Source organism: Mus musculus, chromosome 6 (assembly GCF_000001635.26).
Source record: "Mus musculus strain C57BL/6J chromosome 6, GRCm38.p6 C57BL/6J".
Classification (NCBI taxonomy): domain Eukaryota; kingdom Metazoa; phylum Chordata; class Mammalia; order Rodentia; family Muridae; genus Mus; species Mus musculus.
This window is the reverse complement of record NC_000072.6, coordinates 37,339,946-37,355,311: the sequence shown is the minus strand read 5'-3', so window position 1 is coordinate 37,355,311 and position 15,366 is coordinate 37,339,946. Positions and strand designations below refer to the sequence as shown.

General features: G+C 44.7%; 1 protein-coding gene across 2 annotated transcripts in view; it reads left to right on the top strand.

Moving 5' to 3' along the window:
* Positions 1-15,366, top strand: part of Creb3l2 (cAMP responsive element binding protein 3-like 2) — a 115,022-nt gene that overhangs the window by 86,965 nt on the left and 12,691 nt on the right. For both annotated transcript variants that reach the window (XM_006505824.4, NM_178661.4), the window contains 2 exons: positions 503-561; positions 1,687-1,755. In XM_006505824.4, coding sequence (XP_006505887.1) covers positions 503-561; positions 1,687-1,755 — 128 coding nt within the window. The remainder of the gene's footprint in view (positions 1-502; positions 562-1,686; positions 1,756-15,366) is intronic.

Here is a 15,366-nt window from a genome sequence, read left to right as displayed (position 1 = left end):
TTTTTTTTTTTTTTTTTTGCTAGTGGTCTGTGATAGAAACAAACTTCAGTAAGCCACCTAGTCTCTGTTGCCTCCGGAGCTGTGGCACAGACAAAGGGAGCAGGAGAGGAAGGCAGAACGAGCGGAACACAAGAGAACCAATCACACCTCCTTACCCTCGTGTAGAGCCAGCAGACAGTTTATATGTATCGAGCCCAGCTGCCTGATTTTATGTATAATTGAGCCAGCTGAAGTCCAGGGAGCTGACATCATTTTTCTGAGCTATTTCAACATCAGTCTGTGACCCAGGAGTTTGTCGGCGGGTTGGGAGGATCTGTCTGGGCCGGAAGCAGAGTTGGTGATAAGTAGGGGGGAGTCCACAGTTTAAACAAAGCGGGGCTGCCCACACGAGTGAGGCCGGCTTTGCTGGCCCCTGTGCCGATGGCCTCCCATGTCCCTTCCATTCACTCCCGTTTTACTTTCAAACAAGGAAATTTATCCCCCTCCCCTCCTTATTTCACAGATTTCTGCCCAAGAAAGCAGGAGAAAGAAGAAAGAATACATGGACAGCCTGGAGAAAAAGTAAGCCGGCTCACTGCCTAGTTCTATTAGGTCACATTCAACAAGCAGGGTGAGGGTCTCAGTTTGGCTTTGTGAAACCACGTCCCGGTGCATCGGCAGTGTTTGCCTGCCCCCTAGTGGCCATATGGAAGGAACTGCTTTTTAACGAGGTTGTGTGAATCTCGGCTTTCTGACTGCGATCTTGAGTGCTTCCAGGCTTCTGAATAAGCATTAGACTTTGACATTGCTGCAGCTTCTCAGAAGACATGCCCAGCTTCTACCTACAGGAACAGTGTTGTTTAACCAGTCCCTACTGGCCTCAGATGATACAAATAAGACTCTGGTATTTCCTGTACTCTCTAATGCATGCTGTGGGCAGACAGAATTTTTTGCAAAAACACATGAAGGCACCTTTGTTCTTTTGAAAGCCCTGGAATGCCCTGGGGGCTCAGAGAACCGTGAGGACTAAGGACCATCTCTTTTCAGCCCAGAAAGTAGTTCTCCCGCTGACCAGTTGGTGTGATTTCCAGGTCGACCCTGGAAGACCCACCAATGAGTCTTTCTTATTTGTACATGTGAGGTAAAGCCCTGGCCGGCTTCTAACTAGTTCTAGAAGCTTCTATGGAAAGTTGTCCTTCTCCAAGCTGGTTTGGGAGTAGGCAATGTAGCATTAAGGACTTCCGTTCTGTTTTCTTGTGTTTCATTGTGTCCTGAAGGTATCCACAATCAAGGTTATTTCTATGGGTCTCTCTTCTCTGTGTCTCTGGGCATGTACGCTCCAGCACTTCACGGCCCTGGGATCTGGTCCTGCCTGCCTTTTACCCAAGCTTCAAGCTTTGTATCAGGGATCCACAGCAGTGCAGATCCCTGGTGACTCTACAGCCCATGGTCTATTGAGGGATGAGATCAGCAGGAAGAGGTGGGGAACCCGATTGAGATGCCTCGTGCGATTTATGTGTGTCCAGCCCACGTGACTTCCTGAAGAGAGCCCTGACCTGCCGTGTTGTCCCTGTGAACCCTCATTGTCTTTCTAGTCAGGCTGTCCCAGCTCTTCCTTACTGACCACCTCACTCCTTTCTCTGTGAAAGTCCCGTGGCTGAGCAGTTGCCCTGTGGAGAGTTGAGCGTCTTTTTGCTCTCTCCACAGAGTGGAGTCTTGTTCAACTGAGAACTTGGAGCTTCGGAAGAAGGTGGAGGTGCTGGAGAACACCAATAGGTGAGTGTGGCCAGAGGAAGGGGATGTGTCCAATGGCAGGGGCCGTAGTCCAATGGCGGGGGTCGTAGTCCACATCCAGAGTGGGAGGGATAGGGATTCTACCAACCAGGATACTTGAGCTGACCACCACCTACCAGTTTCTGCTTCATGGGCTCCCCCATGCACGCACATCAGCCACACAGATGTTTTTTTACTTTTTAGTGGTTGGTGTGGAGGTGGTCATAACGAGAGCTATTATAAGTTAAAAAGGATTGGCCTGGGAGTGTGGCTCAGTCACAGGAAACCCTTGCCTAACATGCACAAAGCCCAAGGTTCAATCCTCAGTATTACAACAGACAGATTAACGAAGAGAAGAAATGTTTAAAAGGGGCTTAGAGCAGAATAAGTAAAGTCCCTAAGCCTGATTCTCCTGGAAATGAGTTTTAGGGCTGGACAGGGAGGCACTGGGATGTAGCGTTATTTAATTCTAGTCACGATCATGCTTATTAGTTTAAAAAGGCAGCATGGTTTTATAAGCCTGCTTTGAAAAAATTAGTGATTTACATTTCAGTCCCATTTTGAAAAATTAGCTGTGGCTCTTAACTGATGAATTCTTTTGACGTTTTCTATGTCGGTCACTGTTTGGGCACACTGTAGATCTTAACTCACTAATTCTCAGGAGATGGTGTGAGATTATCCCTGTTACATAGATAAGTAAGGTCCCAGGACCCAGGGGACTTGCCCAGGAACACTCACCAGCTTAATCCCGTGAATTTCCGTAGAGAAGTATCCTATTGGGTGTAACTCTGGTTCAGGAGCAAGGGGTTTGGATGTGGTAAGACACTTCACCTCTGATCCAGAATGTGTGTTCATGGGCTCACATGGTACTCACTTGTGTTCTGAAAATGCCCAGAGTCAAAGAATCCTGTCACCCTTAGTAAAGTATAGGCCCACTGAATTATAGGTCCAATACATCATGCAGATTAAAAACTTCATTTGGAGCTAAGAAAATACGAATCAGCCATTACGGGGTCAGCATTAATGCCTACTAACAAAATGTCAAAGGCTACACGGTCTGATTAGATCTCTTCACATGCTTTCAACAGCAGCTTTTACATTTGAAGTCCGAGTCCTGTACCTCTGTAGGTTTTTGTTACAACAGCAGGCTGAGGACTTGAACTGTTGTCTGTGGCCATCAGCTTAGTTCCATCTTGGTAATCCGGAAGAGCACTCAGGTGCCCTTTGCCTGACTCCTGTGTCCTCAGACCTCCAGACAAGCTCGTCCTCTCCTTTCCCTGACGTTACCCCACCACCCCTCCCCCACCCGATGGAACTTCCTCCATCAGGATTCTGGTTTTGCTGCTCTTCCCTGCCCCTCCCCCATCTTCTGCTGAGTCCCCATCTCCATCCGACCACCTTCTGACCAGCAGAGGTGACTTCAAGGCTCTTTTGGCTCTTTGAATCCTGCATCTCAGCCACTTCCTTAGCGTTTGGTCTCTAGCCCTTCCCTTGCTGCAGTGGATGCTCTGTGTATGAACTGATTTGGCCCTGAGCTGGGGAACAGGTAGGAATCCTGTCAGCATTATCCTTTCAGTTTGTGTCCTGGGGCCTGTCTGTCCCGGCTCTGCTGTTAGGCCTCCTGTTGGCCACACGGGTGCAGCAAAGCCTCATCGGGGCTGTTCTGGGACCAAGAAGTCTGTTGAGGAGGAGGGCTCACAGGCCACTTGGCCTGGGAAGAGGTCTCCTCCCCTCTCCATCTGGTGGCACTTGGCTTTGTTTTATTTATTCCTTGATTATCATGAACATTTAAAACTTTCTCCCTGTTTTCGCTTCCCAAGTGCTGGGATTTCGGGTGTGCACCCTCACAACCAGACTGGAACGTTTTGTTTTTGTTTTTGTTTTTTAGTTTTGCTTGTTGGTTTAAGTCAGGTATCCACACATCCAAAAGTTGAAATCGGCAAAGCGTCCACTGAAAGCCCTCGGCAAAGCGTCCACTGAAAGCCCTCTTATCTTTAACATACAGATTTTCTTCCATGTCTGTATTTCTTAGTACAGAGTCCAGCCAGTCATCCCACTGGCCTCCAAGCCCGGCATTCCTGTGGTGCCTGTTAGACAGGCCCGTGTTTACTGTGGAATGCTTTGCCTAGTTCTGAGTTTCCTATGACTTCCTTTTGAGTCCCCGCATCCTCCTCAGGAGGTGTGTAAACACTCATCTTCTGCTTATCATCAGTTTCTAGTAATTACCTAGATAGATCAATACATAAGGAATTTAGAAACAGCTCTACAGACTCCAATCATTTCTTCTTCAGTTATTAGCGGGGCATTTATATTTAATAAAGTTGTGGAGGATTTATGCATGTATGTGCATGTGGCTGGGGAAGGAATGGAGGCCAGCAAATTGAAATCTATGTCTTGTCTATTGTTCTCCCTCTGTTTTCCTATGGAGTCGACCCTGTAGACTTGGCATTTCTGTAGACTGGCTGTTCAGGACTGGCTGTCCTCATTCCCTATCACTCCCAACTCCAGTGCTGAGCTACCTAGAGCATATGGCCACACCTGTCTTTTAAAGGAGCATCAGCTCTCCATACTCTTCATGCTTGCATAGTAGGCCCTTTGCCCTTGGGCTTGAACCATGAGGTGATGTATGTCTATAATCCCACTGGTGGGAAGCCAGAGACAAATGGGTCCCTGGGCTCACTGACCAGTCAGCCTAGCCTAACTGATGAGCTTAGGCCAGTGAGAACTTGTCTAAAAAAGCGAGACGGACATCTTCTGAGGATGACACCTCTGGCACACACACACACACACATGCGCGCACACACACACACACACACACTCAACATATAAAGAATACATATGTAAACCTCAAAATTCTTTGATTTGGATCTATTATTACTTTCTGGGATACTCCGTATATGTGTGTGTGTGTGTGTGTGTGTGTGTATTATGCATATTTCTTAATTAAAAACTTTTCATTGAACAACGTACACTGGACTTGTTCTCCATGAATATGTTTACTGAATCCTCGTCTGAAACGGTTTCATAACTCCCTCCGGACGCTGGTCTTTGGCCCTTCCCCAGCAGTGGCTGACAGTGAGTATAGTCAGGGCTAGTATTTTGGCACTGGACAAAGCAGAAAGGGTTCTGCTTTTTTTTTTTTCTTTTTCTTTTTCTTTTTTCTTTTTTCAGAAACCATAAAATCTTAGCGGTTTATTTATTCATTCATTCCTACCGTTGTCAGTTGCCTATAAGGGAAGCATGCAAGGATAATTGTTTATAATCATAAAAACAACACATTTGAACATCATAACTGCAATATGTATTTCCCTATTATTATAAATCATTTTGTAATTTGATGCACTGTGGTTATTTTCTAACATACTTCTCATAGACTTTTTTTTTCCATTTTTTATTAGGTATTTAGCTCATTTACATTTCCAATGCTATACCAAAAGTCCCCCATACCCACCCACCCCCACTCCCCTACCCACCCACTCCCCCTTTTTGGCCCTGGCGTTCCCCTGTACTGGGGCATATAAAGTTTGCGTGTCCAATGGGCCTCTCTTTCCAGTGATGGCCGACTAGGCCATCTTTTGATACATATGCAGCTAGAGTCAAGAGCTCCGGGGTACTGGTTAGTTCATAATGTTGTTCCGCCTATAGGGTTGCAGATCCCTTTAGCTCCTTGGCTACTTTCTCTAGCTCCTCCACTGGGAGCCCTGTGATCCATCCATTAGCTGACTGTGAGCATCCACTTCTGTGTTTGCTAGGCCCCGGCATAGTCTCACAAGAGACAGCTACATCTGGGTCCTTTCAATAAAATCTTGCTAGTGTATGCAATGGTGTCAGCGTTTGGATGCTGATTATGGGGTGGATCCCTGGATATGGCAGTCTCTACATGGTCCATCCTTTCATCTCAGCTCCAAACTTTGTCTCTGTAACTCCTTCCATGGGTGTTTTGTTCCAAATTCTAAGGAGGGGCATAGTGTCCACACTTCAGTCTTCATTCTTCTTGAGTTTCATGTGTTTAGCAAATTGTATCTTATATCTTGGGTATCCTAGGTTTGGGGCTAATATCCACTTATCAGTGAGTACATATTGTGTGAGTTCCTTTGTGAATGTGTTACCTCACTCAGGATGATGCCCTCCAGGTCCATCCATTTGGCTAGGAATTTCATAAATTCATTCTTTTTAATAGCTGAGTAGTACTCCATTGTGTAGATGTACCACATTTTCTGTATCCATTCCTCTGTTGAGGGGCATCTGGGTTCTTTCCAGCTTCTGGCTATTATAAATAAGGCTGCTATGAACATAGTGGAGCATGTGTCCTTCTTACCGGTTGGGTCATCTTCTGGATATATGCCCAGGAGAGGTATTGCTGGATCCTCCGGTAGTACTATGTCCAATTTTCTGAGGAACCGCCAGACTGATTTCCAGAGTGGTTGTACAAGCCTGCAATCCCACCAACAATGGAGGAGTGTTCCTCTTTCTCCACATCCACGCCAGCATCTGCTGTCACCTGAATTTTTGATCTTAGCCATTCTGACTGGTGTGAGGTGGAATCTCAGGGTTGTTTTGATTTGCATTTCCCTGATGATTAACGATGTTGAACATTTTTTCAGGTGCTTCTCTGCCATTCGGTATTCCTCGGGTGAGAATTCTTTGTTCAGTTCTGGGTTCTGCTTCTTGTGTTGTCTTTAACTTTACCCGGGTGTGACTGACAGACAAAGCTGTGCATTTCTGAGTGTCCTTGATTCATATATGTGTACATTGTGCAGTGGTCACCATAGTGGAGTAACTCACATCCCCACACACATGTGGTTCCCTCTCTTTTTCTATTGTGCAAATGCTTTAGATCAACATACGAGTCAGCAGAAGTCTTACTGCCCTGTCGCTAATTGCAGCGACCTGCTGTACACTGAGTGTCGGCTCACAGAAGCTTTTCACCTCCGAGCCCCAGCCTCGCCTTCTTGTTTCTGAGTTGGAACTTTGTATAAATCATTCTGTATGTAAACAATGGCACAGTATTTCTTTGGTCTCTGACTAGCTTCTTTCACTTCTAAAACAGGGAGCCACACTGGTTGTCCCCAGTTTGTGAGCCTCTTGATTGCCAAGAGCCTGCATGGGTTCCCTTCAGAGCCTCTGTCTCACTTCTGGCTCACACTTAACTTCTGGTGGACGACCTTTATTGATGGCGATAGCTGGTCCCTGGCTCTTTATGATCTTCCCACAGATAATTTTACCCAGAGCTCTCCTGGTCATCATAGCCAGGACACATATTTCATATGCTGGTTTAAGAGGCAAATGTATAAATGACCTGTTCTTGCTGAAGCATGGTCTGGGAGGGGTAGGGCTACCTTCCCATCTCTTCTCTTCTGCCCACCTTTTCCTGTTTCTTGCAAGGGCCTCCCTTGGTCAGAAGACTGCCGTAACCCAAACGACTATGGTGTAAACATTATTAACCCCGGTCCCCAGCACCAGCTGCAGAGAAGCAGGTGGCGGGGGAAACTTCTGGGCAATGGTCACATCACATGGTGTTTGAACTTAGCACAGGCCTAGACCAAAGGGACACACAGCTGTGTTTGTGCTACTGTTGATGCTTCTCTGACCATTGTCCTTTGGAGGCAGCTGGACAGAAGTCAAAACAGATGACAAATGTGGATAGGGACCAGGATTGCAAGACGTGGGTGTGAGATGTAGAGGGACCTGCAGATAATGTGACACAATGTGTGTGCATTCATCACTTGAGGAGAGCAACGCCCCTCCTGGCTAAGATACCCAGATGAGGAGTACCAGTCTGGACTCGTTTGCACTAAATTCAGCAAGAGACTCCTGGCATGTTATTGGTTTCTAGAGGAAAGGAATCCTTGCTTCTGACCTCAAGACTCCGGATGGGGCCAGCCAGGCAGGGCAGAGAGCCCTGTTCCCTCTTGCTCCAGAGCTGACAGACACTTGGAAGGAATGTACCTCGTGACTAAGATCACTATGATGATCCACTAATTGCATGCAATCAAGTCAGATGCAAGTGAGAGGGTGTCCCAGGGGACCCTCCCTCCTAAGCACAATCGGCAACAGTATTCATTCCTAGCAGTACTGCTGCAAACCCCTCTGCCGCTCAGGACGATCACTGACCACTCGGGATGCAAGCTCTCAGGACGCCCGCAAGCCTTCTCAGGAAGGCCCGCCCTTGTCTCACTCCTGAGACATCCTGTTCTTCATCCCCATGGCCACTTTGCCTAAATGATGCACATCTACCACCCTGCCCGTTCCAGGAAGGTGTTTGTAACATTTACCACTTGTTTTGCTCTGCCTCTAAAAGGCTGTGGGATGCAGTCTTTCTCCTCTTGCTCTGATTTTTAGACTCTTAGGAACTTGGTCTTAAAGTGCATCTTAGAGATCTTGTTGTTCTCCTGCTAATCAATATGAGATCCGGTGAGGTTAAAGTCATAAAAGTAATTGAAAGTAGAAAGGGGACTGGAATTCAGCCACTTGACGGTCGCTTTCCCCTTCTCTAGCCACACCTTCTCCATGGGCTGAATAGTCATCAAGACCATAAGGATGCGGTCTCCCCAGAGCTCTCGCTCTGTGCTGGTACCTAGGCCCTTGGAATTCTCTGTCCAGATGCTCTTAACCCATTTCCAGGGTCTGTGTGGATTTCTATCCCCAAGTCTGCTCTCTGACAAGTAAACTGGGTGATCAGTGGACCCCTGAGGCCAATGCGGTCTTTATGAAGGTTCTCTTCTCTCTCTCTCTCTCTCTCTTTCTCTCTCTCTCTCTCTCTCTCTCTCTCTCTCTCTCTCTCTGTGTGTGTGTGTGTGTGTGTGTGTGTGTGTGTGTGTGTGATTGGAGCTGAGGGCTGAGGAAGGTGGGTAGGTAGGGGGAGAGAGGAGAGTGGTTGAGGGTGCTCCTTCATGGTGTTAGGCCTGAGATTTCATTTGACCTTCCTATAGAAGATCTGAGGTTCCCAAGTCCAAGACAAAGGACTTTGTTCCGCCCAGCACTGACAGACACATCTGTATTGATTCTTTTTGCTACCATATTCCAGAAAAGTTCCAGGTGGGCATTGCCCTCCCAGTGCCTAGGGCTAAGAAGGACATGGGGCTTGAGGATTCCTTCTTTCTTTAGCAAGTTGTAAATAAGCCTGCTTTTCTGCCCAGTGGTAGAGATTACATCCGATGTTAGGTCGCTTGCTTCATAATCCGCCTGACAACCAGCCCATGTGAAATGGTAGCTAGGCCTCTGAGTCCTGGCATGGCCAGAGAGCAGCACCTGTCCCCTTCCTGAAGGAGTTGCTTTCCTTGGCTGTAACAAAATATCTGACAAAAGCATTTTGAGAAAGGAGGTTTTATTTTGACTCATGTCTCAGACTCATGGTCTGAGACAATGCAGTCGAACAGGAAGAAGAAGATGTAGTGGGAGGGTGAGGCAGGTGGCTCTCTGCTGTCTTCTACCTCTCCCTCTTTCCTTCAGCCTTGGACTGCAGCTCACGGACTGGTAGCACCCACGTTCAGGGTGGATCTTCTCACTTCAGTTAAACCTCTCTAGGAAGACTTCTCAACACCCCTAGGGTGTCTCCTAAGTGACTCTAGTCAAGTTGGCATTGAAGGTTGACTTATACATCTGATGTCTCTTCACGATACTGAAGAGCTGTCCTTTTCCCTTGCTGTGCTGTGGGGTAGAGTCCAGGGTGGAAAGAGAAGGGAAGCAGGCTCAACCTGGGTCCAGGTTCAGGATATTAAGGTGACAATCTGGGAGCTCAAGAATTTCAAATGATCTAGGCGTGGTGGTGCTCGCCTTTAATCCCAGCACTTGGGAGGCAGAGGCAGTCGGATTTCTGAGTTTGAGGCCAGCCTGGTCTACAAAGTGAGTTCTAGGACAGCCAGGGCTATACAGAGAAACAACCCTGTCTCAAAAAAAAAAAAAAAAAAACCAAACAAATAAAAAAGAATTCCAAAGTCACACAGTAGAGAAAACCACACAGACAGGCATTGAATCAGTGCCTTATAGACAGAGTTGGGCAGGCATTGACTATGCGTCATAGACAGAGTTGGCCCAGTTGAGAGTAGTTCAAGGAAGAAGCCTTCAGACTTATGGGATGTTCAGGACCCTTCCCTCAGGCTATGGGAGTTGGGGATAAGTATTTGATTAGCAGTGAGAAAAGGCTCCTCTTTAACCTCTCCTTTAGTGAGTCCTCTAAGTCGTCTTCTCTTGGTCTTTAAACCCTGTATAAGAATCCCTAACATAAGCCAAATGGTGGTAGCACAAGTCTTTAACCCCAGTACTCAGGAGGCAGAGGCGGGTGGATCTCTGAGTTCAAGGACAGCATGGTCTACAGAGTGAGTTCCAGGACAGCCAGGGATACACAGAGGGAAATCCTATTTTAAAAAACAAAACAAAACAGAATTCCCACCACAGGTATTTTCAGTTAAATCTTCAGGGGCTTGTCTGGGTCCTGCCTCTCCTCCTCCGGTGTCTGTTGAGGCTACAAAGCTGTGTTAATTTGCCCTCTCTTTGATATTCCTCCCTACACTCCATTGCGTTTTTGGTTTTTGTATCTAAGTTCTTCTCATCTCTTTTGGACCACCTACTGGCTGAGCCCATCTTCAGCCATATATAAAGGAACCACTGAGGACAGAGAAATTACCCAAGTTGCATTTCTCTACACTTTCATCTTGGTTTAATTCACTTTTTATTTCTCCAGTATCTACACCCTCTGTTGTGTGTAGTGTGTTTTCTTTTCATATGGAAATATCTCAAACTTAAAAGAGCTCTACCATAGAGCCCCCAGAGAGATCAGACAGGCATTTTAATGTGCCTTAGCGGTGAATTTAGAAATCTCATAGACCTGGTAAATATTCTAAAATTCTCTTTTGTGTGTTCCTAGGGCAGTAAGTAGTATTGTAATTCAGAAATGCTCTCTGGTACTTGTAAAACAAATGTCTTATAATATAGAAATCCCTCAGAAAGAAAGCTAGAGAGCTGACTCAGGAGTTTAGAGCACTGGCTGCTCTCCTAGAGGACATAGGTTCGATTCCCAGCACCCACATGATGACTCACAACTATCTGTAACTCTAGATTCTGGCGATCCAATGTCCTTTTTTGGCCTTCACAGGGACTGCACATATGTGAAATGCAGACATAAAAAGAGACAAAATATCCATTCATATAAAGTAAAAATAATTTTAAAAAATTCACTCAGACAGAAAAGGAAACAGTAGTATCCCCACCACCACTACCACGTTGTCTTCTTTCTTTAGGCCAGAGCCTCACAATTGGCTTTCAAAAGGCAAAAAAATATAAACAGTGGACATTAAAGTTTAAGCGCATTAGCTGTAGTTGTCAAACTTTAGTGTGTAAGATACTGAGATAGTTCATATTCCTTATGAAATACCTTGAGGGAGTTTCTAATTGTTAATGTTGCATCCTGCTGTCTTCCCGCTCAATGGGATAGATGCTTTGGCCTTTGGACTCCTTCTCTAGGTCTCAGACCTTGCCAGACACTAGCTCTGCATGACTGGACAGAGGCGGTATGGCGAGGGCAACACTTGGATAACTGTAGGTGGGTTTTGCTCGAAAAGGACTTGAGTGCTTATCTGTTCCATTGAGGCCCGGATTCATTGGTATAGTGTGTGTGTGTGTGTGTGTGTGTGTGTGTGTGTGTGTGTGTGTGCGCGCGTGTGTGTGTGTGTGTGTGTGTGTGTGTGTGCGCGCACGTGTGTGCACTCACTAGTTAAGGTACACTGAGACTTTGTCTTTGTAAAATCTCTTCATGTTTTATATTACCTACTGTTGTGGGAATTAGTTAAGAGTCTTGGTGCCCACACAGGAGCTCTCTTGGATTTGAGAATGAAAGACACACACATATGCCAGTTAATTTTGATAGGTCTTTATTAGCTCAATGGCTGGGCACCTTTAAAAGCTTCCTGCAGCTAGCAAACACTCCCCTCTGGTATACCTGAATTAACACCCTCCAAATCTACATTTTATCTTTGTTGCCTTCTTACCTTCTGGGCATCCCCTCCCCCATAGGATTGATTTCCATTTAAACTACATTTCCTCCATCTCTCCATCCTGTTCCTGTCTGGCATGGCCCTTCCTAATCCTCCTCATGGTAGACCCCCTCTTCCTCCTTTCTTCCCCTGGGAAACCTAGAAGTCCTACCTCTTTCATCCTACAAAGCCATTGACTGTTAGCTCTTTATTGATCAATATAAAACCAAATGGGGACACACTTCAGCTTTTGGACACACAGATTCCTGATTTGGGGGCTGAATTAAGACAAAGCATTAGGACCAACTCCCAACATCTCACCCAAATTTCTGTCCAAATTAAAAAAAGAAAATTTTTTCTCTCAGACATAAATTGAGCATAACCATATCAATTATGTAAATTATAAAGTATGATATACAATTAGCATTTAGTCCATCATATTTGTCAATTAGATAGTCTTCCCTTCAATCCTTAAAGACAATTATATATATATATATATATATACACACACACACACACATATATATAATTTGATTTTATATATATATGTGTGTGTGTATATATATATATATCCTTTATTTATCTGTTTGTGGGAGGCAGGCAGTTTCTATTGTCTGTCTGTCTGTCTCTGTCTTTCTCTGAGTAGCCAGACTCTTTGTTCAGCAGGGGCTCTCAGTGTCTCTGAGCTCGAGCTCTTTGTATTGTTTGAACCATCAGAAGAAATCTCCATGTGACTTGGGCAAATTTTATAGCCTTTTATGAAGCCAAGTCTCCCCCAAATCTTACTCTAACATCATGGTGTGTGTATTTTATCTGAGAATCTCTAAATAATTTTTAAGTTCTTGCCCCATGTTGGGCACCATCTTTAGCTGCTAATTAGTTAACCCACTCTGAGCTCCTGGCAGGCCACATGCATGCTGTACCTGCCTAGATTCGAGAATGAAACACACACACACACACACACACACACACACACACACACACACACACACACACACACAGACACACACACACACACAGACACACAGACACACACACACACACACACACACACACACAGAGTTAACTTTGATATGCTTTGGCCAGCTCAGGGCTGGACATTTCTAATCCTCCCCATGGCTAGCCCTCTGTTACTCCTGGCTTAACACTTTCTAATTTTATGTTTTATCTTTGTTGCCCTGTTACTTTCTGGGTGCTGCCCCTACAGGGACACTTTTCCCTTCCACTTACATTTTGGATGATTTTTCTTCTTTAGTTTCTCCTAAACCCAATCCCTCTGCCTCTGAGTCTGTCTCCTTCTTTCTATCCTATCTGTCCCAAACCCAGGAATCCTAAAAGTCTCGACTCATCTGTCCTGCTCAACCATTGGCTGTTGGCATCTTAATTTACCAATCCGAACCAACTGGGGACAGTGTCTCTCAATGTCTTACGTGTAGACACTCATGTAGGTAGTTTGGGGGGACCAAAATTAACACTGTAACACAAGCAGCATTAGGCGAAGCCCACTTTACCTACAGCAGGCATAATATATAAACATATTTATTTATGCTATAGCTAACTGGTATGTATATCTTATTCATTACTGTTAGTTGCTGATAGTTGTTCCCTGATTCTGTATTTTTGGTTTGATTTCATTGTATTAAAATGATACAGCAGTCACAACCCAATTGATCTCGTCTCACTAAGAGTCCATGACTTGGCACCTGGAAAGCATCTCTCTAGGTATTCATAAGGATGTAAAAAAAAAAAAAGATTTCATCATTTTCTGAAGGAGGCTGATTCACCTAGAGAGTTGCACACACACACAGAGACACACACACTCACGTGTGTGCATGTGTCTCATGACCCATTTAATTCATTTTCTAGTAAGGTGCACTATGAAATATAAGTGTGTATACCAGGCAGGGTATGGGGTGACTCTCCTGCCCCATAACTGGGATCTCTCAGTGTATTCTTTTTCCTGATTTCTGATTCCAATGGGAAATTAATTTCTTGACTATTCAAAGGCTTACCTACACTAGCTGTATATCTTTCTCACTTAATATCGCTCCCTTTCTATGTTGGAAATGAAGGGTATATAAGAAAACAAAATTAAGCCAAATATAAAGATAACACACTAAGCCACTAATGTATTTTCCAGTTCCTGCAAGATATTGTCTTATTCTCTTAAAGCTTTTGAATGCTCTTCCCAGGTTTTTGTTTGTTTGTTTTCTATGTGCTGTGTGGGATACAGGGTGATGTTTTATTTGGGCCCAGGCTGTAGCTCCCCTTGACTGCTCTTTTGCCAGGATATATATGAAGATAAGCCACTAAGTTTATTTTTACACTTCACCTTAGGACAAGAATATACATTTTCAATCAAGCTGGACACTCCAGTTTAACAAGTTTTGAAAAATCCTTTGGCCCAGATAAAAATGTATGTTAAGAATGTTTCTCCCTCTAAATTAAGACCTTGATCCCAGAAGCCCAAGAATTCATTAAGCCATAATTGGCCTTGCTCACAAGATTCAAAATACAATAGCAATGAGCAGGGCGTATGGAGTTTTGGAGACGCCACTGGGCTTTTTATAGATGTTTTTGTAGCTCTAGTTTTTGTTTCCTTGATAGCTTTCCTTACATCAAGTCCTGCAGGCTGGTTGCCTGATTCTTGCCACCCAAGTTTTCAGTCCTGCACTTGATGACAGCTGTCCACTGCCATCACAGAATGTCCTGCATCACCTCAAAATAATGTATCCATTCTGAGGCCTTCCCGAGAAAGAGGCTCTCTTCATCCGCCAGCCACTGAAGAAACAGTGGCGCCTTTCAGAGATGCATTTGCTCTAGCAAACCAGATTTCCCCAGGCAGAGTGATTCTTCCATGATCCTGTTAGCTGATGTGGTTTCAGAAGCTAGCTTTGCTTAGCTGCTGAAGCACACAACTTAAGGAACTTGGTTGGAGGCACAGAGTTGTCATGGTGAGGTCTAAACCTGGGCTCCTCCGTATTCACAGCCAGTCTTCTCATCCTGCCATTCACGCACCCACTAAGCATCACTAAAGCAATCCATCTACTTGGCATCTGAGAGAGGAACAGGTCTCATCTTTTCCATTTATCTAAATAAATCCTGGGTTTGACTTCCTGACACCTCGCGCTGTGCAGGGCTCATCTGAGCCTCTCTATCATTTGCATTGTTTTCAATACACCTATAGACGTTCCACAAGGGATTTATTTTCCTTCATTGTTTATGAGTGTTTTGAAGTTAGCATAAAAAGTAAATGGGTTCCATAGTGGCATTTCCATACACACCTCATTGTACTTGTTTCTTACTTGTTCTCTTCAACCAGTCTCTCTTCTGCTTTCCAGTCACCTGTATTCATTACACTCTCTCACCTCTCATGGTCCCCTTTTTACTTTCATCACACACATACATACACACAGGTATGTGTGTGTATATGTATATATATATATATATATATATATATATATATATATACATACATATATACATATACACACATACATACATGTATCACACAGACACACATATATATATACATACACTCATATACACATATGCACATATGTACACTAACACATATACATACCCATATGCAGATACACATACATACATACACACACACACACATATATATATATACACACAT